Here is a 24,226-nt window from a genome sequence, read left to right as displayed (position 1 = left end):
TTCCCATCTCCTCCAGGGCCAAGACTCCCCTGGGGATTCATTTAACCTGGTGGATTCAGTACAGACAGGTCCAGTCCCCTCCTTCCAGGCTGAGCAAAGTGTCCCTGTGTAAGCCCAACATTCCCAACAGCCAGCTTATGCACTAAGGAAAGGTCCTGATCCCACAGCCTGGATGCCTCCCAAGCAGTTCAAGCTATTCAGTTGTCTCACATAATCAGAGGGCCTGCTCCAGCTGGGGGCTCCACAGCCTTTGGTTCAATCTTGGTCTCAACAAGTCACGCTCTTACAGTCTCTTCTCATTCTCGACAATTGGACTCCTAGAGCTACACCTGGGTCCTGGCCAAGGATCTCTGCATCCACTTCCATCAGTTATTGGATGAGAGTTCCAGCATGACCATTAGGGTGTTTGGCCATCTGATCACCAGACTAGGTCAGAGCAGGCTTTCTCTATACCATTGCCAGCAATCTATAGAGGATATATCATTGTGGATTTCTGGGGACCTCTCCAGCACTCTGCCTATTCCTGTTCTCATGTGGTCATCCTTTATCATGGTCTGTTATTCCTTGTTCTCCCTTTCTGTTCTTGCTCCCCTAAGCTTTCTTTCCCTTGAACCTTGCCCTTCATTACTCCCACTGTCATACAGGTTGTTCATGTAGATCTCATCCATTTCTCTGTCATTGAGCGATCCCTGTGTCTTTCCTAGGGTCCCATTTTCTATGTAGCCTCCCTGGAGTTGTGTAGCAGTCTAGTCATCTTTGTTTTACATCTAGTGTCTTACTATGAGTGAGTACATACCATGTTCATCCTTCTGAGTCTGGGTTACCTCACTCAGGATGATTTTTTTCTAGACCCATCAATTTGCCTGCAAACCTCATAATGTCATTGTTTTTCTCTGCTGAGTAGTACTCACAAACACAAATATAATAAATTAAAAAAGAAGAGAGAAAAAAATGGAAAACATTTTTACAATGGAAAGTGTTTGGTCTCTATTTCATTATATGATTGACATTCTGAAAATGGAACAATTAAATGACAGGATAATTAATGTTCATGGACTAGAAGTAGTGTCAATTATAAATATTATTTGTTTGATTATTTTTGTTTTATCATTAAAATGATGGTTAATAAGAGTGCCAAGATCAAAGTTTTAGAAAAACTTGTTAAAACAGATCATAGAGCAATTCAGACACAGACAGAGGAATTTAAAAGTGAACCAATCTCAGCACTGCATTATATGGTTACAGATAAAGAGCCTAAGGCTTTCAAAAACCAAACATAATCTATCCAATAACCTTATAGGAACTGCCAAATGCCCAAGGCTGTGTAAGACCTGACTAGACTCCTATGCAAATGTTAGATTTGAAGAGATTAAAAGAAGCTATAATGTCAAATTGTAATAGAATTATCCCTCAAGACTGGAAAAGATTTGGTTACAGCACTCATAGAGGCTGTTCCCCAGTTACAATGGAGAACCTGGTAGAAAGATGAGGCTAAAACCATTGAACAATCAAGTAGGGCTAGAGGTATGGAAATCTCCCAAGATCAACTTGGAGAGGGATATTATGTTAATGTAGAAAGGCAATCTATATATGATGACCACACCTTGGATTTATGCCAAATGGCAGAATTCAATGCTTGGGACAGAATCAAAGAAGCATCAAAGAATATTAAGTCATTTACGAAAGTTATACAGGGCCCAAAAGAAACTTTCAGATTTCTTGAAAAGGCTGTGTTCAGCAGAAGCTAGAAGGATAATAATTGAATCTCTGGCTTTTGAAAATGCTAATGAACCATGAAAAAGGGTAATTAGGCCATTAAATGCAAAATCAGCACTATTGAAAGAATGGATCCAAGATACGATGAATATTGAATCTCATGACCATGATGATACTTGGATAGGAGAGGTGATTTCCTGAGGTTTGAAGAAAAAGACTAATGTCATATGTTTCAATTGTGGTAAACAAGGTCACCTAAAAATTAGACCCCAAAAGGTGCAAATTAGGAGATATTGATTACAGACATTAATGACTTTCAAAGATTATTCAGTATTGGAGTAAAAATATAATGAACTAATTTATTCAAAACCTTAGACAAGGGTGACAAGGAATTAAACATTCCAAGAGAATTATCACCTGAAGCTGAGAGAGAATTGACATTGGTGAAAAAAAATACAGGAACAAGTGGATCATGGGGAACCAAAGCTTGATTGCATTTTGGTTATTTTACCCTCTAAGCATTCTCCTACATGAATTTTAATGCAGAGGGGAGATATTATATTGCAGTGGATATTTCTATCAATTAAACAGAACATAAAATTAAAAACTTCTGTGGAAAAGGTCTTTGAGACAATTTTAAAAGAAAAATGGAGACTTCATCAATTAGCAGAAATAGGCCCAGCAGAAATTTTAGGACGTTTAACTAATGATGAAATTGACAAATTATGGGCAGAAAGTGAACCTTGCTAAAGAGTTTGCAGGAATTTTCTGGGAGAGACTCACAGCAAATCTCCCAAAAGTGATAGAATTCAGCTTATAAAAATAGCTAACTGGATCCATTGTGCCCCACATTGTATGGAAAAACGCAAACAAAAACCTATTATGTTACTGGTAGATGTATTGCAATATAAAGATAATTGTTAATACTCTTCAGTTTATACTTGAATTACATCCTGACTAGCCAAGGTACACTGAACACACTCAGTTTAAATCCATTTAAAATACCCAATTTTTATTAATTGGACAAAACCTAAATGGGACTTTAGAATTGTTGCCTGGTTACCTTGGCCAAATAAGAACAATGGTGAGTTACTGCTGCCCATTTTCACAGTGTCAAATTCCGGATAGAGAGCTCAGGAATAAAGATAAGATTGTAGCAGTATTTGCTGAATAATTATTACCTTTTCACTATCATAAAGTTAACAAGTCATATCCATCCACTGTAAATTAGAATCTGTCTTTAAAGATGTTAAATGTCAACTCAACAAACTCTATTATCTCTAAAGATAAATGCAGTGGTATTTTAAATAAATTTTATTGTATTTTTGTTATTCTACATTATTAATTTGGGCACAAAGTATGTATATGCTCATTGCCTGTTGTCAGTTATACACAGTGTTTAAAGATTTATGTGAGTGACAGAACCCTATACCCAGTTAAATTTTAAATCCTTTGTATAACTGCTTGAATATTTCACTGTGCCAAATTATATATATTCAGAAATTCACACACAAATTATTTCTTAGATTTGTTTATTAATACAAAAGTAGTATTTAGCAATTATTTATATTCATTGGTAATTTTAGGAATGACAGTTTGATTATTACATATTTGTTAGATAAATACTAATCTGAAGATGAAAAAATGTTTCTTCTGTCCACCAATAATCAAGAGTCTTAGATCAAAATGTATTAAGGAAGAATGGAGAGATTTTGAAAAGTGACAGATAGAAACTGACACTGAAGTAATTGCATCTATTACCATTGGTTACTGTGCTAGCACACAGCCCATTCTGCTTTAGGAGTTCTGAGTGCACTACTTTGCGTTTGAGGCAATAGTCTCTCAGGCTCCAAATTAATCACTGTACATCAACACTAGTTTATAGTTATGAGAAGAAATGAGTTAAACAATATTTCAAACATAAAAATTTGAAACTATAATATTAATATTCATGCACATTTCTAAACAAAGGTTCATTCATCTGTTCTATGAATAATGTATATTTGAGCAACTGGGATAATTGATGCGACCATCAATGCACTTTGAACGTAATGGAAGTGATGTTTCTGTCAGTTTATATCCAGATTTACACTTAAATTCAACAATATCCCCTGATTGAGAATATACCTTTTGGTCTTCTCTCCATCTGAGAGTTATATTATGTCTTTTCATGATTTCATCTAATATTATACATGCATCTGAAAGAAAAATTACCAAACATTTATTAATACATAAACCTACAGAGACTCAGCTTTCAAGTATTATTTCTCAAAGTTTTTAAAAACCTAAGTTAAACCAGCACATAGAATTAGTTCATATTGAATAGGAAATGGCATCAAAACAATGTTTTTAATATGATAGTTATATTTCAAAAAGGATTCCTAATATCAATGAAACAAGACACTTGTATTTCAGGACATTCGTGGTTGTTTGCTTTGATTTAGGTATTGGTTGGGCAAAGGTAAAATTTGAACGTCGACATGTACATGATATTCAGAACCAATGTTCAGTGAGGTGACTATACTGAAAAAGACTTCTTAAAAAGCCAAATCATAACTACCTTCATACTGTTCATTATTCATTCACAAGATTGTAACTATGAATAGTGATTATTGTATCATAGATTTAATTTTCATAGTTTAAAAAATAAATCTATCAAATGACCACACTGGATAAGTGACTAACTTGCTTGGAAAGCAGCTTCACCAACTACAACACTGTCCCCTGGCCTTTCTTAAATTGCTAGAAAAGCAAGAGGACATAATGTCCAAGGTCATGTTGTCTCCTACCAATTCACTTAATGCTGCCATCCTGCCCCACAGCACATCTGATCACACACACGACTGTAAAGATTGGGACAAAGTGTTACAGAGTGGGTGGCAAATTCCCATAACCGCATCTCCCATTGCAGCATCTGGTGTCACGCCACTGTCTAGTGAGAGGAGAATCCTACTGACCTCCCTTTGCTGAATAACTATTGCAAGTAGCAGGTCTGCCAATTACAGTTTCTGAGAAAACCTGCATCATCTTCTATGAGCTACCACACGCACTGTAAGAATTTTGACACAACAAGCACCCTGCACCCTGAGCTGTCTCTATCACCCATCTTGAATTGATAAGTGTCCCATTTTCAGATAATTCACAGAAACAGTAGTTCATATTGTGTCCAAAGATGTTAATTACAGGCAAATAACCCATAAGTGCTACATGGAATTCACTCCTGCACTGTAAACCAAGATACATCTCCAGGAAAGAGCTTCTTATCAAGAAAGTCGCCAAAATATAGTGTAGAAAATTGATCAAGCAGATGTGCAAAAACCACAAGAATTATGAAAAAATGGAAGGCAACAAGATTCTTCCAAAGTTGCATTACTCCTCTAGTAACAGTCTCCAAATGTACTGACACAAATAAAAGATCGGTTGGAGGGTTTTTTAAAGAATCATTTTAAAATACAATTATTTCCAAGGGAACACAGAAAAAATAATTAAAAATGTAAAGAAAGACAATGGGAAATATAAGTGAAAAAATTATGCAAAAGATACAGTTTGAAACAGATTCTGATCTTAGAATTGGAAATTAACAGCTTTGTAATTTCAATAAAAATAGGTCTGAAAATGTCATTAGAAACAAAATCGTGACTATTCCAAATGGCAATTCTAGCTCTTTAGAAGTTCATTTAGGTGTATCTACTGGGAGTTAACCAACTAACCATCCAACCAACCACCACCAACAACAAAAAAAGCCTAAAATATTTAAAAACGAATGAATGCATATCTGACATAGCTAGCTAACAAAATATTCTCTGGAGAGAGCAACACTCAAAAATGAAACATAGCTACCAACATGAAAATTAAGCACATACAAATCATACAAGAACAGAAGATACAAAAGAATAGAGAAAATTCAAATATATGTGCAAAATTCTCTTAAAAATTTGTTTCAGAGCTGGGCGATGGTGGCTCATGCCTGCAATCCTAGCTTGCAGAAGGCAGAGACAGGAGGATCTCTGTGATTATGAGGCCAGCCTGGTGAGTACCAGGACAGCCAAGCTACACAGAAAAACTTTTCTTGAATAAAACAAAACAAAAATTTGTTTCAGATATTTCAGAATTAGTGTTTTTAAAATAGATATACTATAAAAATTAATTTTCAGTTTAATGAAAATTCCAATGCTATATTCTAAAGGCTTAGAAAAAATATCAGAAATCTTACCTAACCACAAAAGAGCTAAACGCAATGCTAAATAGTAAAAACACTGCTGGGGTTATCCAAATGTCAGAACTCAATTTTTAATCCAGTGCTATAGAGATAAAGACAGACTAATACTGGCATAAATATACACAGATAGATTAAAGGACAGGAATTGAAGACCAGCTATGACCACACATTTTGGAGAAATGCTATGAAAATATGTGCAGGAAAGAGAGCCAGCCTATTGAAAAAAGTTGCTGGCAAAACAGGATTTCTAACCATAGAAGAATGAAATTAGACTCTTGTCTTTCGCCTTGTATAAAAATCCATTCAGATCAGATCAGAGACCTTAAAGAATAGTTGAAAAACTGATAGTTTTAGAATAAAACATAGGGTTTCCACTTCAAGATACTGGAGTGGGCAACTTTTTGAATAGAACACCAGAAGTGCAGAAACTAACACCAAGTATCAACAGGTGGAACGATTTGAAAGCCCAGTTTCTGTACAGCAAAGGGCACACTCAGCAGAGAAAACCCAGCCTACAGACCAGGAGAAAATCTTAACCATCAACACCTGAGACAAGGGGCTAATACTTAGAATTTACAAAGATTTAGAAAACTTTAAACTGAAGTAAACAAGATCGCTCAACAAATGGCCAGATGAACTAAATAGGCGATTTCTCTTCAAGTTTTTTAAAGTTGATTTAAGCTTTTAAAAACATTTCTGTGGGAATTCTTAGAGATGGTCCACCACTATCAACTTTATTGCCTCCCAGGAGAGATAGGATAATTCAGTCCATATTTATTAAAGATGTACTGCATTCCATCAATTGGATGAATGATAAGTGATCATTTTAATAGATACAGAGAAAACATGATAAAACTGTGTGTATCTTCAAGATAAAAAGACTGACTGAACAGCTTAAGCATATAAGAGAGTACAGCAGAAGCATCAAATGCCATAAAAGGTATGTACAGCTGCCTTTGCCTTGCTGTATGTAAAATGCCCCTAAAATTGACTGTGGACATCATCAGAAAGCCTTCCTCCAGGACCAGATAGAAACAGATACAGACACCCACTCTCTACATTATGCAGAAAGAGAGTTTAAACTGAAGGTCTGCATCAAATTCCTCCTCTTGGATCTCAGTGAATCACACAGAAAAGGAGGTGGAAAAATTCGAAGTGTAAGAGGATATGGTGGACACCAGGAAAACAAGATCCTGAGAATCAACTTAGCAAGGTGCATATGAGCTTACAGAGACTAAAGCAGCAAGCACAGGGCTACATGGGTCTAAATCATGTCCTCTGCATATATATTACAGCTATCAGCTTAGTATATTTATGGGACTCCTAACTATTAGAATGAGCGGGTCTCTGACTCTTTTGCCTGCTCCTGGGACTCCTTTGTTCCTGTTAGGTTGCCATATCCAACATCTGTATCATAGTTTTTGCTTCATCTTATATTTTATTTTTTCATGTTTGGTTCTTATCTCCTAGAAGGCTTTTCTTTTCTAATGAGAGACACAAAGGGAGTTGATCTGGAGAGGAGGGGATATGGGAAAGAACTGGGACGAGCAGAGGAAAAGGAAACTATAAATAGGGTATAGTGTATGAAAAGGGTATAATTTTATTGCACATAGCTATGCCACAGAAACTAAGATAAGATTACTGTCTCAGTTCTCATCAATTAATGAATTTATAAAGACAATATGGTATATTCTTATGTGAAATATAGTTCAGACATTATAGGTAATTTTTATTATTTTAGTTAGACAAGGGCATTGAAGAACGTTGAGTGAAATCAGCCCAACACAGGAATACAAGTCCCTTCTGTTCTTTCTCACACTGTGGGAAAAACAACTAAAATTTCTCTTGAATGCCTGACAGTGATTAATAAAACTTAGCTTATTTTTCTAAAGGAAGAGGAGCATATATAAGGGACACTGAATTTAATAACTGCAAGATACATACAGATGTAGTGTTTTGAATAAGAATGGCCTTTGTACTAGCTGGTTTTGTGTGTGTGTGTCACCTGGACACTTGACACAAGCTATATTCTTCAGAGAGGTAGGAGTCTCAGTTGAGGAAATGCCTCCATCTGAGCCAGCTGAAAGGTACTTTTTCAACTAGTGATCAATGGGGGAGGAACCAGAATGGGTGGTGCCATCCCTGGGCTGGCAGTCCTGGATACTATAAGAAAGCAGGCTTAGCAATCCATGAAAGGCAAGCCAGCAAGCAGCACCCTTCCATGCCTCCAGGATCCTGTCCACTTTGAGTTCCTGTGCTGATTTTCTTTGATAATGAACAGCAATATGGAAGTAAAAGCCAAATAAATCCCTTTCTCCCAAACTTGTTTTTGGTCATAGTGTTTCATCACAGCAATAGAAATGTTAACTAAGACAGCCTCCATAGACATATATATATATATGTTGGTTATTTATCAGGGAGTGGTTCTACTTGAAAAGGATTTGGGCTGTAGCCTTGTTGGAGTAGGTGTAGCCTTGTTAGAAGTGTGTCTCTGGAGCTAGGCTTTAAGGTTTCAAAAGCCAAGCCAGGACCAGTGTCTATAGCTTCCTACTGCCTTCAGAGCCAGAAGACCTCTAGGCTATTTTCCCACCACCACCTCTACTGTGTCCCACCATGCTTCCTGCCTGCCATGCTCATAACAGACTACACATTTGGAACTGTAATCAATCCCCAATTAAATGCTTTATAAGAGTTGCCAAGTTTATGGTGTCTTTTTGAAGCAATAGAGCACTGTTGAGACAATGGGTATAGAAATATCATGCTGGTACCATGTTTTATGGACATAAATGCATGTTAGCAAAACTCAATAATAAAGAGTAACATGCATAATTATATCTGTCAACTATTTTTATATAAAAAAACTAACAATCTTGCTTTCCTCACAAACAGATATTTGGCAATGAAACACTAAGCAAAAGAGTACTTTTAGTCTGTGAATGTTATTAACAGAAAAATGTCCATATCATGAAACTGAATCTCCTGTGATCTATGCGAATGAGGTACTTACTTAAACATTTTGGTGGCTCTGACCACTCTCCATTTCTACATGTTATCTTCTTGTTGCCCTGCAGTTGGTACAAATACTGGCACTGATATTCAACTGAAGATAAGGGTGCATATACTGACAATGGGAAGGAGGTGATGTCTCCGTTGTCAATAGGTGGAGGAGGCCCACATTTCCCTGTTGAATCTAAGAACACAACATTTGAATGTTTGAGAGATCAAATCAAAGTACAGACTTAAACAGAATCAATGAAAGTACAGTGCGAAACACAATATGAAGACTTCAGTGATTTCTGGGTGCAGAAATGATTACTAGAAGAAATTTCAGTCATTTAAACAGAGAATTACAAGTTCTTCCTTCCTTCTCACCTTAAGCACTTAACTGGAACAAGCATGTCTGCTCTGAAGCCTTCCAGTGCTAGTCAATGTCTTAACAGCTCCTGAGCACAGAGACTCCAGTGTAGACAGGCAGTGTTTCGTGGTTTTGAAGACACAAGAGTATTTTTTTTTGCTTTATATATTCCTGTTCTTCATTATCATTTTTTAGCATCACATATTTATAGACAACAATTTAAAGCTTTTAAAGTTACAGTATGCAAAAGAGGCTTTCTGGATCCATGATGTGGGTAAAGTAAGTACAGGCATGTATATGCCATTCTTGTTAGGTACAACTGGAATTCATGAACACAATATTTTTATGTAAACAATATAGGAACAGAGAAGGTAGTGATAATCCTAGTTAGATTCAGGACTCATCTGAGTGCACAATGCTGTGTGATATTTGTTTTCCTTCTGGACTGCTGATTGTAATGGTGAGGTCACAGGAAAAGATGAGAATCTAATACTGATGATATGTTCTGTTGAGTAATGTCTCAGCAGGATCATCATGAAACTGAACTGAACTCCAACATTGAATAGAAGGAAAAAAAGTGTTCAAGATTCAAAGAAAATGTCTTAGCATGAAGGAAAATGTAAAAGGTTGGGCATAAGGCTGCATGTGCATATTTAAGAGCTAAGTACACTCAAACAGGCCAAGTCCCATGAAGTTCATGCAGATACATGTATTGAAACTGCTTAAAGAAAACATCTTGAAAAACAACATCTTTATAAAATCACCAGCTGCACTGGATCAAGATCCAAAAGAAAGTGACTTTCCATCTACCAACACGGAGGCCATAGAAAGTGAAAGGAAATAAATGTCTGCCTTGAATTCTATGTCCTGTTTTGCTAGACTTTCCAGTAAAGATATTAATGAAAACATTACCAGATAAAAGAAGATAGAGGATTATCTCCAACATAGTTTCTCATAAAGAATAGTACCAATAAAAATAAAAATTAGACTTTACAAGAAAAGTAACCAATAAAATGAAGGTATATACTAGATGATCTTTCTGTTCATACTATTATGTTTATTTTTTAGATGAAATCTAGCATTAGAGAATGGGGCTCAATATGTATAACAGGAAATGCTAAGGAAATCTTTAAGAAAAACATGGAAAATGGGAACCATGAATAGATTTTAAAGATAAGTACAGTTTTTACTTTTCCTTTGAAATATAAAATGTCAGCATTACTAAGGATGGCAAACAGAGATCTAGGGTGACTTCAGTGATAGGTGGTTAGGAAATTATTAGAGATAGCATACTCAAATTGCGTACTCAAAACCAACAAAAGATGAATATTAAAATAAAACTTTTGAGAACTATTCCTCTGAAGCAAGAGGAAAAAGGAGAAATATGACTGATAATCACAGAACACAAACGCAAATTAACAAAAGAAGAGATATATCAAACTTACTAGGAATTGTTTTACATGCAAGTGGTCTGAATACCAAAATTTTAGTGGTAGACTAGGTACTCTAAGTTTCTTTGTAGATATGATGTAAATTTCTGCATAGGCAATATATAGGTCACATTCAATAGTAAATGATTTATTGAGGTAATTTGGGAAATTTCTGTTCTTATAAAACTAAGTGTCCACATGTACTCACAGAAAATACCTCTTTGTCTGTGTGTGTGTGTGTGTGTGTGTGTTATGTGTGTGTGTGTGTGTGTGTGTGTGTGTGTGTGTGTGTGTGTGTTATTTTTGTTTTTTGTTTTCCAGTCAGGGTTTCTCTGTGAAGCTCTGGAGCCTTTCTTAGAAATTACTTTCTAGACCAGGCTGGCCTCAAACTCACAGAGATCCCCCTGCCTCTGCCTCCCAAGTGCTGGGATTAAAGGCATGCAGACACTGCCTGGTGAAAACTCCAATATTTTGAATTCAACATGTAAGAATATCCCTGATGCATGAGCTGGCTTTCTGGAGCCTATTAACTATGGTTGGAGGCTTTACTCAACCTTGATGCAGGAGGTAGGGGCTTGCTCCTGCCTCAGCCTAATGTACCAGGCTTTGCTGACTCCCTTTTGGAAAAGGGAAAGTGGAGGTGGGTTAGGGGAGGGACCTGGTGGGGGCGAGTGGGAGGAGGGACAAGAGGGGAATCTGTGGTTGGTGTATAAAATGAATGATTTTTTTTTTAAAGGAAACCATCATTGCTGCTTGCCCCTTATCACATGTGGCAGTCAGGAGAGCTGGTACTTGGGTAATTAGAGTGGGAGAGCTGGCCCTGGCTCTCACCAGCTGTAGAGTGGTCCCTGCACCTGGCCAGGGCAGCACAGTAGAGCTGACTTTGTTGGTGGGAGCTTGTGTAAGCTGGCTCCTTCTTGTATAATATTAGAGAGACCAGCTTTAATATTATGTATCCCATGGGCTCAGGAGATAGAACTACTAACAGCAAGGACTGTTTTCAGGAAATAGAATCTCAGCACACGGAGCTCTTAGTCTAGTCATTTATTCTTCCAAATCTTCTCTGTCCTTCCAAACCCTGGGAGTCCCGGTATAAATACACTTATAAGCAGTAATCCCTTGGCAGTGCAAAGCCAGGCTTCCAGGGTCAAAAGGAAAGGTAATAAGAATCACATGGAGGGGAAATCATTGTTAATTATCATTTGCAACCCAAAAGGGAAGTGACTAATGGGGAAATGAATTAACTAGAGGCTAAATCTGGGTAATATCTAAGAAGAGGGATCTTATGTGCTCAACTATGGTCTTAAATGTGATTGGTCGATAATATTAAGAACCTATAACTTGCTAGGACAATAGGAGAAAATAAACCTTCCTTCTTTTTTTCCTGTGGCTCCTATCTGTCCAAGGTATCTGCCATTTTTTCTGCAGGGTGGGGGAAAGTGTGTTCAGTTGTTAGGCAACCTGTATACAGCTAGATGCCTCAGGTGATAGTTAAAGGGAGATCTGGAACTAGAGGAAGTTTTGAGAAAGGAGGAAGTTAAGCTTAATTGGCACATTTGCAAGGCTTTCTCAAATGGGTAGTCTGGATGCTTAAGTCTGATCTTAGACAGAGTACAGAGTATCTCTGAAAAGGTACGTTGCTCTGCTGTGGATATCGCTCTGTGTAAATAAAGTTCTGATTGGCCAGTGGCCAGGCAGGAAGTATAGGCAGGACAAGAGAGAAGAGAATTCTGGGAAGTAGAACGTTGGGGAGAGACACCTCCAGCCGCCGCCAGAAGAAGCAACATGTAAAGACACTGGTAAGCCACACGCCATGTGGCAAAGTATAGACTAACAGAAATGGGTTAATTTAAGATAAAAGAAGTAGATAACAAACAGCCTGCCACGGCCATACAGTTTATAAGCAATATAAGTTTCTGTGTGCTTTCTTGGTTGGGTCTGAGCGACTGTGGGACTGGCAGGTGAGAGAGATTTGTCCTGACTGTGGGCCAGGCAGGAAAACTCTCAACTACATTCCTCCATCTAGGGATGGACCTGGCTGGGTGCTCCCAATGATGATAATTACAGGGAGGCTTGAACTGGGATTCTGGCTGTGCATAGCTGTCAACTCAGGTTATCTAAATATTTCTTTAATAGAGTGGAAATGGTGCCCAATAAATGATGGAATAGCTACAATAGCACACAGGAAACTCATAGCAGAAAACGGCTGATAATCCAAAGCCAAATATCACCAAGGCTCCTTGACCCTCAGCTTGACCTCTGGATGGCCCTTGGCTTTTTCCAGGTATTAGCTTTGTCATAATCAGCAGAAATCCTACTTTATATATTTTTTGGCTTGTGGCAGCCCCTAGGGCATGAGTGTAGGAGAGCTAGCCCTCCTTCTGTCAAGTGGTGGCATGGGGGAGGGAAAAATGCCCTCCCCACCCTATTACCTTGCCATGTGCATCATGAGGAAGAACTGGCTTTGGGTGCATGAGAGTGGGAGAGCTGGCCCTGCCCCTCACAGGCTGCTACATTTGGGAGAGTGGACCCTGCACCTTGTACCCACAGTAGATCTGGCCCTGGTGGTGTGGTTACAAATGAGTTGGACCTGAGGGAGTGAGAAGAGAACTGGCCCCATCCTTTGATGTCTGCTGAATTGGGTGAGCTAGCTGGTGCAGTGCTGGAGAACTCTCCATGTTGGTGAGGGTGAAGGTGAGGTGACTAGCTGACAAATCCAGCTACCACCCAAGCTCAGACACAGGACTACAAGTTGGCCCACCCAAACATTCACCTATCTAAGAACTGCTTGGGTACATGAAAGGGCCAGTCTTGTGGGTCCAAATCTGTAGAATCTCCATCACACAGGGCAACAACAGGAGATCTACAAAGAGTCCCAATGAGGCCCAGGATCAATAGTGTAGCAGAAGTCTAAGCCCTCAAATGCCAAAGAGTGGCAAGGGTGAGGATAAGCCAGATCAGGGACATGAGAACTGAGAACCTGTCCCTATCTCTCTCCAAGGACAACAATCCACAGAGTGGGCACTGCACCTCTCTTGGGCAAAACAGTAGAGCTGATCCTGGTGGTGTGAGTGCATGTGAGCCAGAACCTAGGATGTGAGAGCAGGAAAACTGTCCCTGCTCCCTGATGTCTGCTACATTGGGTGAGATAGGCAGGACAATGCTGGAGAGCTTCCCATGGGGGTGATGATGAGGGAAATCTGGCAGGCTGACAAACCCAGCTATCACCCAGACCCAGAACCAGGACTACAAAGTATCCCACCCAACATCCACCTCAACTATGAACTGTTGGAGAGTGTGAAGGGGTCAAACCTGCAAATCCAAAGCTACAGGATCTCCATGACATGTGCATAAATAGAATATCCAAGAGGAGTCCCAGTAGGGACCCAGTATCAACAGATTAGCAGAAGCCAGTGGCCTTGAACCAGATCAATGACTCATTTCAATTAGCACATACAGGTAATGATGTATGGACCAATATACTATGTAACTCACTGGACCACACTACAGCTTCAGTGCTGAGTTTTGTTTGGTTTAGTTTTGGGTTTTACTTTTAAATTTTGTTTTTCAGGGGAGGCTGACAGGGCAGAAGGCAGAAGCAAGGAGACAGTGAGAAGATTGGGATCAGTATGCACCATGTGAAATTCACAAGGAATCAATAAAGATTTTTAAAAAAAGAAATGAGGAAATCTAACAAAGAAGATTGTATTTTACTATGTGAAGATATTCTATTACAATAATCATTTACATTTCAAAGTAAATGTTTTGAAAATTTTTTCTCAAGCCTCATATAAATGTATTTTATCCATTTAATATTCACTAAATGAGCGAGTTAATATTTGAAGTGATGAATTTTTCCTTAGTGATAATTGTTCCTCTAATTGGATAGAAACTTGGCTGAAAAATTGCCACAATAATTCTTTATTAAATTCACTAAAAGAATTAAAACTTTATCAGTATCATTTTACTTTCATTTTCTTATTGTTTTGGTTGTGAGCCTATCATTTAATGGCTGAGCCATCACTAGACGGTGCTGAGTCACCAAGAAACAAATACTGGATAGCCCAGAGTAATAGGATCAGTGCCTCTCTAGTCATCATCATAGAGGCTTCCTCCAGGAGCAGATTGGAGTAGGAGCAATGACCTATAGTCAGACACTGTGAGTAGTCTAAACTGGGGGTGTCGATTGGATCCTATATTGGAGATTGGGGAACCCCACAGAAGAGGTAGAGGAAAGATTGTAGAGTGAAAGGGGATGGAGGACACCAGGAGAACATGAATCAACTGAATCACTCAGCAGGGCTCACATGGGCTCTCAGAGACTGAAGCAGCAAACAGGCCTACAGGGGTCTGCAGCAGGAGCCCTGCATAAATATTATGGATTTAGCTTAGTGTTTTTCTAGGACTCCAACATGAAAGTGGGTGTATCTCTAACTCTTTTGCCTGCTCTTGGGACTCTTTCCCAATCTATTGAGTTACATTGTGTAGCCTGAATATGAGGGGGGTTGCCTTGTCTTATTGTATTTTGGTTTGTCCTGTTTGGTTGTTGTCTCTTGAAGGCCTGTTCCTTTCTGAAGGGAAATCCTGAGAGAGTGGATCTAGAGGAGAGTGGATATGTAAGGGGGAGGGGAGTTAGGAGAAGTGGAGGAAGGGGAACTTGCACTAGAGATGTATTGTATGAGAGAAGAATCTATTTTCAATTTTAAAAGGAAAAAGAAAATTAGAAAAATGCTTCTTATAAGAATTATTTTACTTTATCTTCACTAATGTACATTCACCAAATTACATTATCAAATAAATATTGGGAAATATGATGGTTTGCATTTTGGTGGCTCTGTCCAAACCCCATTTTGACACATCACTTCTACTTCCCCAAATAGTTAAAAAGATTTATAACATTCATATTGTACTCTTGCATTGGGTGGATACTTATCCATGGGCCTTGTTACTATAGTAGCATTTTCCACAAGTGATGGATCCACACAAGAATTGTCTAAGAAGCAAGAGAAAGTATCACTGCCTATTTGTTCATCTTAAGTATCCATCAACACATAAGATTCTGAATGTATTTTTCAACAGATGAGTAGATAAAGAAAATATGGTATTTTTACACATACACACACAAATAAACTCATGAAATTCACAGGTAAATTGATGTAACTAGATAAAAGTCAGTTTCAGTGAGGGAATCCAGACATAGAAAAATGTATATGATGTACATTTGGTTATATGGATACTAGCTGTTAAGTCAACGATAGTCAGGCTACAATCCATAGACCAGCAGAAGTTAGGTGTACAACCAGAGACCGGGGGCGGGGGGGAGTATTCTCCATAGCATAGGGAAATAGTATAGATAGTTATGGAATAGGGAAGACAAGGCAAGGAACAGAATACATGGAAGTACAACTAAAACTAAGCATCATTTGAGGGATATTATAGAAACATAATAAAGTAGAAACTTCCTAAAATACATACATATATGAAGACAACATACATGAAATAACCAAAAATGTAGGGAGACACACCCCCAATGGACAACTCTTATTAATCAAATGAAGATTCTGTTACCAAGGTGGGGTTACTCCTAATTGAATTAGTGGCCAAAGATGTCACATGAGAACTTCCAAAACACCCAGGCTTTTGGCAAGACTATAGGTTGTTTTACACCAACTGGAGGCAAGGACACATTGTGATAGACAATACCTTCATAACTCACTGAACACACCAAAGTCAAACTGGTGTCTACATATAGGCTAGCATCTTTGGTAAAGGAAGGTACTTTGCAGACTACCAAAGTAGAAACATAAACACCAACCCATCCACACACCCTTGATCTACAATGGTGTTCTGCCTGCAACTTATGATAGGAAAATGGAGACACCAAACTTGTTGGATTGACCACAGATTTTCAAATATAAAGTAAGAACTCCTCCATGAGATGTCACCCACATCTGACACTGTTTGGGTGATCAAGATCTTGAGACTAGATAACCCTGACACTTAATACTACTGTGAAACCAAATATGACTCTAAAAAAAAAAAACCCAAAAAACACAGAGATAAAAGGACTCCATTCTTCTATACTCTTAGATCAGTGCCTTGCTCAGCTGTCATCAGAGAAGCTTTGTCCTGTTGCAGATGGGAACAAATACAGAGACCCAAATAAAGACATTATGTAGAAACCTTTGAACACTCCAAGATTTGTCATAGAATGACTCCATCAAATTTCTCCCTATGTGGCTCAAACCCTCATGCAGAAGAGGAGGTGGAAAGAATGTAAGAATTAGAAGAGATAGAGGACACCATGAAAGCAAGGCCTTCCAAACAAACAAGATTGATGCACATATGAACTCACAGAGACTGAGTCAGCATGCAAAAGCCTGGATGGGCCTGCACCAGATGGGGTTCTAGAGCTAAAAGGAGCAGGTGCCACATACCCACATCCCTAACCTAGAAGCATTCTCCAATTGATAACCACTGGCAGATAAAAATTTAGAGTTCTGCAAGCAAGTATCACATGAGAAACAATCTACTCAAGGGCAGGCTGCATAAAATAAACTCAAAGACATCTTTGGAGGTTCTTTGCCTCATAATGTCTTTCTTGTTAGGGCTTTCTTTTTTTTAATTCCATTTTATTTTTCTGTTTTGTTTTTGGTTTCACTTTATTTCATTTATATGTTCCTTCTCTTTTAGGACCCTACAGGTCCTTTACATATATATTATAGTTTCCAGTTTGGTGCTTTCATGGGATTGCTGAGTGTGGCAATGAGTGGGGCTTATAGTCTCTATCAGTGTTTTGTCTTTTTTCAGTTCTTTCCTCTCAGATTGTTTATTTTCTCCCATGCCAATGTGGGTTTTTTTTTATTATTATTCCTTAGAAGGCTGTTTCTTTTCTGATGAAAATTGAAAGGGAATTTGTGCAGATGGAACATGAGGTGGGGAGGAAATGGGAGGAATAGACAGAAGAGAAAACATAATCAGAATATATTAAGTGAGAAAAAAAATCTGTTTTCAACATAAGGAGGAGAATATAGTTCAAAAACAACATAGGTATCAGAAAATGAAGATCAAACAGAATATTCCAATATTGTAACAAACAAAATATCCTAATGTTGTAACTGATCAGGAAAATGTTATATAGACAAGACCTCAGTTGAAAGGTGATTATTTAACAATGTATTTACAAATGTTTATTGCCTACAGCAATGGTTTTCAAACTGAGTTTGCCCAGAATCCCTAAGGACATTATAGATTAATCACAGTCTCACGTCCAGAAGTTTCTTCTATTTAAGATCTTTAGAATGAGTTCCTCAGTATTAATTTACATTTGTAATATTTGGTGAAAAGTTAATGACGATGCTGGCCATGGAACCATACTCTGAAGATCATTACACTATTAGCCATCAGGATTTTAATTCCATGCTTTTATTTTAAAAATAAACAAATTTCATCTTGCTTTTAAAAGCTAACTTTTGCCCACTTTTAAATTTTGCTAGACCTTTTTTTATGAGTCCTCTGAAACTATGATAAATACGTGTTGAAATTGCATCAAACTACCTTTGCATACCACCTCTCCAATCCACTTGCGGTTAACACACGTCACAGTGTTGGACCCATTCATATGATAAGAAGGTGCACACGTGAATGTCACTTGTTCACCTGACCTATATGAATATTTTTCCTCTTCTTTGGGTATGGCATTTTCAAACCTGGGTAAATTGTCACATTCTGTTACTGAAAGAAAAAGAATAAACAGGGTTTTGTTTGCAGGAAATTGTAGGATATGCAATGTATGAAGCAATATTTAGGTCCATAGAGACCAATAAATAGAATAGGTTTCCCATTTGACTTAGTTACATTGAATTGTTCCAACTTTATAAAAATAATAAGACAGGAATGACATGGGATATAGAATACTTATAGTAATAATTATTGAGATATTTTCATTTTGCTTTGAATTTTTTTAATCTCATGTGAAACTATGGCATATTTCTTCTTTTAGGTTCACCAAATGTGAATGAATTATGGTTATTATTTAAAAACATTAGAGCATATGTAGTTGTGGTGGCATTGCTGCTAAAACCATCACTGTCGTAATGACCTCTTGAACAGAACCAGTGTTTTCTAGAAGGCTGAGGATGCTGATAGCTCAGAACACATAAAGTGAAAATGAATTATAACTATGTTTTACCAGTACTGTGTTTGTCTGCCAGCATCCAGTAAAACCTTCTGATATGCTAGATTTACAGCGTACTTTCTTATTTGTGCCACATATATCTTGAGTTAGATAATCTATTACACAAAGAATGAAAATAAAACTATACTTATGCAAGCGGGTGGCTGGGACCACTTTCCTCCTACACATTTAATCAATGCTGATCCTTTAATTCCAAAGCCTTCAGCACAGCTGTATGCCAGCTCTTCTCCATGTTGGTAACTGTCCAGCTCATGAGACACAATCCCATGATGGATTGCAGGTGGAGGTCCACAAGGAAGTCCTGAAAATAACATGATGAGAAGAATAGAGTGAAATGATTCCACATTGCACTAATTCAGAAACTCACTCGTATGTGTCAGTTCTATGTGTAGTTGTACCAGAAGGAAATGTTAACAAGGAAGCTGTGCCATCACAGAAGAGGTGGACAGTGCTTCCTAAGACCACCTTCTGTTGACTTGCACCTGCTAAACTGCTACTGCACTAAGGAAGAACTTGACAACAAAACATCTAAAACATCATGAGTGGCAAATGAAATAAAAAAAAATAAGAAATAATAATCTCAGGAAACATCCTATATATTACAGGTGCAGCACATTGTGGGGAAAAGACACTGAGGAGTTTAACACCTGGTGACAAATGAAACAATGCAACTCACATGAGCAGGTGAAGTTAGTAAACTACGCATTATATTTAAGAAGAGAAAATAAGTGTAAAATGTACTTCAAGACAATCAATACAATTAACAAGAGCAGGATAAATTGAATTATGGAAATGGAAATTTATGGTTAATAGATTAACAATTGTATGTGCCAATCTAAATCATTCTTTCTCCTGGTTTTCATGAGAGTAGATTATTGTTAAAGACTTGTTCTAAAACCAGAACTGAATTTTCATGTTGTTCTCACCGACACAGTGAGGTGGAGCACTCCACTTTCCCATGTCACAGGTTACCCCGTGTTCCTCAGCCATCCTAAAGCCATCATCACAAACATAGCTGAATGTAGTGCCGTGTTCATGAATTCTGGAGTCCACTCTGTCTGTCCTTTCTTCTGATGATCTGGGTAACTTAATAGATCCGTGGTCTATCTCAGGGGGCTGGGAACATGGAATTTTTGCTATATGAAGAACACAAATGAAAGAGTGAAGCCTAGATAAAATTTTACATTGGAAAATAAAAACAAACTGTTTGGATTATGTCTCCACAGTATTATGGCATGCCCTCATTTTTCAATATCCTCCCCTACACCAGAATTCTCATTGTAAAATAAGTCATAGCTACTGACCAATGCAGCGTGGTAATGACTGCCACCTTCCATCTCTGCACAGCATTGCTTCTGTGTCCTGTATTATGTAATTGTTTTGACAAAGAACAGATACTTTTTCTCCATCCTGGTATTTCACTGTGGTTTCCATTACTTGGGCATTTGGAATCTGTGGTGGAGGAGGGCAGGATTCTTCCTCTGCTTGTATAAAACATTGGAAATCAGATTTCTTGACTAAATACAGTATCTTAAATTATTGAAATAATGATTTTCATTAAACAGCAAACTAATTATGATCACATAATAATTATGTATATTATACTTTTCAGCTTGTATAGCAATTTAATGTCTATTCTTGTCCTCCTTTAAATTGTTCTCATTCATGGTTTTCTAAAGCAATTTTGCAGTACTTTTACAAGACTTATTTCAATTACTTCTAGCCATTATGAAGTTTTAAACTAATTATATGCTGAAATATATAATTAAGGTTACATGGAGATTTCTCTAGATCTGTGTATGGAGACCTATGAGGTAATCTGTTGGATTAGATGAAAAATCCTGAGATAGCTTACCAATGAAAGTCATATTTTCATTTAGTTAATATACAAGTGACAATTCTCATTGCTATGACAGAATATCTGACCAAAGCCCCTTGAGAAAGAAGAAAGTAAGGGTTTAATTTCGCTCATCATTCAGGGAAGTCACGGCAGCCCAAGGGTGGGGCAGCTACTCATACTGTATCTGTTGTCAGAACACACTGAGAAACTAGTGCTGGTCCTTGGCTTCCTTTCCTGTTCATTTATTCCAAGGACCCTACCCATAAAATGGTGCCACCTACATTTATAGTGAATCTTCTCACCGAGGTTAACCCAAACTAGAAATGTTCCTTCAGTTACACTTAGAAGTGTTTTTTCTAAGTGACTGTAGATTCTTTTAAGTAAACAATAAATATTAACCATTACAATTTGATAAATAATTTGGCATTGACTCCTGGTCAGTGTATGGAGTATGTTCATAAATGGTTCAAAGTATGTTATCCAAAATTTCAATTACCCTGGATATCCTATTGTCTTTAACTGGTTAGAGACATGAAAACTGATGGTATGCATCCAGGATAATGAGTGGTTAGTACTGGCACTAACATCATTTTAAAAAGTATTGTGTAAGTCACTACAAAATCAAGACACCTCAGATTCATCTCTTTGACTCATAACATGACAGTGTGCTTTATTAGTGATTATTAATATCATTTTTTATTTATGCTCAAGTATAGTAGAAGAACTAGAAAGAAATAAATGTTCGTGTAGTACATATATTTTTCAACATTCTTTGAATAACTAGCTAGCCATACAGAAAAGAAAAAGAATTGCCACCTTACTTTGTACTATAATCAAAATGATATCAGACATGATAAAACCCGAGTCAACTAGAGAATGACATGTGCATTCTCCATTACAATGCATACATTAGGTTGATTCTAAATTGCATGGAAATACTTTAGTGAGTTTTAATCTTTAAGAAATAGTTTAAAGCATTGAGTGAGGTAAGCATCCAAAATAACAGTGACAAATACAAACAGGGAAGCAAAAATAGTGGAATGAACTCCTTGCATATTTGTGTGGGATTGGAGGTATCATATGATTGAGAATTTTCTAAGTAAACAGATTGATTGTTCCAAGAATAAATATGTTATTAAATTGATAGTACACACAATCATACAGAAATGCATGATGATTAAACATAGGCATAGGAAGGGCACATCACATTCATTGTGACAAAATAATTAGATGTAATGGAACTCTAAGAGTAAGGGACCATTACGATACAGTGGCAAATTCATGTTGATGAAGTTTGCATGTGTGTTTTAAACTACAGACCGCTACAAAGGTAATAGTAATTTCTAAATCATCCTCTCTATTAAAAAGCAATTCTCCAAGATTTCTGTCATGTTACAGTGTTTTTATATATGATAGCTTAGTGAATCCATGAAATCTTACAAGCATGCTCACCTAAAGAAGACCTTCATGGTGGCAGTACTAGTTGACACGTCAACATGGATAGGGATAGTGTTACAAGGCCCTTCCCCTACACCAGAATTTCTCAACCTGTGGCATGTGACACCTTAAGGTCAAATGACCTTTTCATTGGGGTCACTTAAGACCTTCAGAAAACAGAGATATTTACATTATGATTCATAATAGTATCAACATACAGTTAAGGAGTAGTCATGAAAACAATTTTATGGTTAGTGGTCATTACAACATGAATGACTGTATTAAAGGGTCACAGCATTAGGAAAGTTGAAAACTACTCCCCTAGATGAAGAACTACAGGCAATTAATGGCTATTTATAATAGAAGAATCAGTCTTCTGTAGGAATGGGTGAGCCAACAAATAGGTTATCCAAGCTCAAGTTCTTAGTCCTAATCTCGCATATCCATAGGAGAAACAGCAAATGGACTCAAGAGGCTGAACTTATATATACAAATATATATGTGTGTATGTGTGTGTGTGTATTATATATATGTGTGTGTGTGTGTGTATGTATTATATATATATATATATGTGTGTGTGTGTGTATGTATTATATATATATGTGTGTGTGTGTATGTATATGTATTATATATATATATGTGTGTGTGTGTGTGTGTGTGTGTGCACAGAAGAGGTCATGAACTGGGGCACAAGAGCTGTTCAAGTAGAAGAGGGAGAAGTAAAAATGATAAAAATGTAGGAATCACATAAGAAATTCTGAAGAAAAATCACTGTGTGCTTTAAGAACTCAAAGCTACTAGTAACACAGGTGAGAAAGGACTAGAATAATCACTAGAGGACCATGCAAACAAGAGCTTACCTCTACAGGTTGGCTCAGGATCCCACCTTCCATTGATGCAGGTTGAGTGTTTATACACCTTCTTTCCTCTACATTTGTAATGCATGCTAACATTATGATTAAATTCTTTCTTATTGGGTTGAATTCTGTCCACACCAAATAACTTTGGTGCTTTACACTTCTCCAATTGATCTGTTTCTATGTGAAAATAATTCCAGGAAAAATAAAAACAATGACAAGAAGTGAGCTAGCTGCTGTATCAAAATAGCTATACAGTCAATGTACAAATGAAACTATTATTTATGCCTATAAACTCTGTCAATTAACATGCTAACGTGACCACACGGAGTGGTATATGGTGTGAGAACTAGATCTCATGTCCAGTCTTGTACATCTCAGAGAGTTTGTGTTATAAAGTGATTTGTGTACTTGACAACTGCAAGTACATAAGAAATCAGTGTCTCAGATGCTCTACATAGGAAATTATTATGAAATGACCAAATTTGTTGCTCTGCTGTTATCTTGATTCTAGTCCATAATGTTAAAAATATTAAAATTCAAACATGAGCAGATAGATGATAAGAAATTTGCTAGTTTGAATGTCCTTTTTGATAGATGTGTTATTAAAAATAGTTTCTAGATATATTGTGTATGAAACAATTGTTTCAGGGGAGAATTTGTATAAGATATAATATGCTTGTAATCATCATCTCTTTCCTTTATATTCCCTTCATAAGAGTCTATAAGAAGTTATTTCCTATGCTAGATCATCCTATAATATAACAATACTGTGTCATAATAATAAAACAGTTTGGTTGTGTTATGACTTAAGTAAGGGCTATATATACACCTTTTAATGTATTATGTTTTATAATTACTAACTGAAGATGAGAATTCTTTTTGAATACAAAATTTCAGTATAGGTACTGAATAACATTTGTGAATAATCTGAAATGTAGAGTCAAATGTGTATGGATAGAGTAAATAAAAGTAAGTGATTAGTCAAAGTAATATAACTTTCATATAAAACAATAATATATTGACCAGAGTAATTCAAGACTTCAAGAAAACTGAGAATTGGTCCCATCCTTAATATTGGTTCACAGGAAGACAAAAGTTATAAAGGTAAGTGAAGAAACACTAATAGTCATGGGGGCATGGTGACTGTGTGATTTGTTTCATAAGAATCTCTT

The 24,226-nt window shown here is 37.1% G+C and overlaps 1 protein-coding gene across 1 annotated transcript; it reads right to left on the bottom strand.

Moving 5' to 3' along the window:
• Positions 1-3,702: 3,702 nt before the first annotated feature.
• Positions 3,703-23,231, bottom strand: LOC118576228 (complement factor H-like; the record flags this gene model as incomplete). Its single annotated transcript, XM_036176554.1, has 7 exons — positions 3,703-3,914; positions 8,943-9,125; positions 18,278-18,454; positions 19,045-19,218; positions 19,844-20,053; positions 20,222-20,398; positions 23,055-23,231. Coding segments are annotated over 7 exons (1,310 nt in total), but the record flags the coding sequence as incomplete, so codon positions are not given.
• Between the last annotated feature and the right edge of the window lie 995 nt (positions 23,232-24,226).

Source organism: Onychomys torridus, unplaced genomic scaffold (genome assembly GCF_903995425.1).
Source record: "Onychomys torridus unplaced genomic scaffold, mOncTor1.1, whole genome shotgun sequence".
NCBI classification, from domain to species: Eukaryota; Metazoa; Chordata; class Mammalia; order Rodentia; family Cricetidae; genus Onychomys; species Onychomys torridus.
This window is presented reverse-complemented; position numbering and strand designations above follow the sequence as displayed.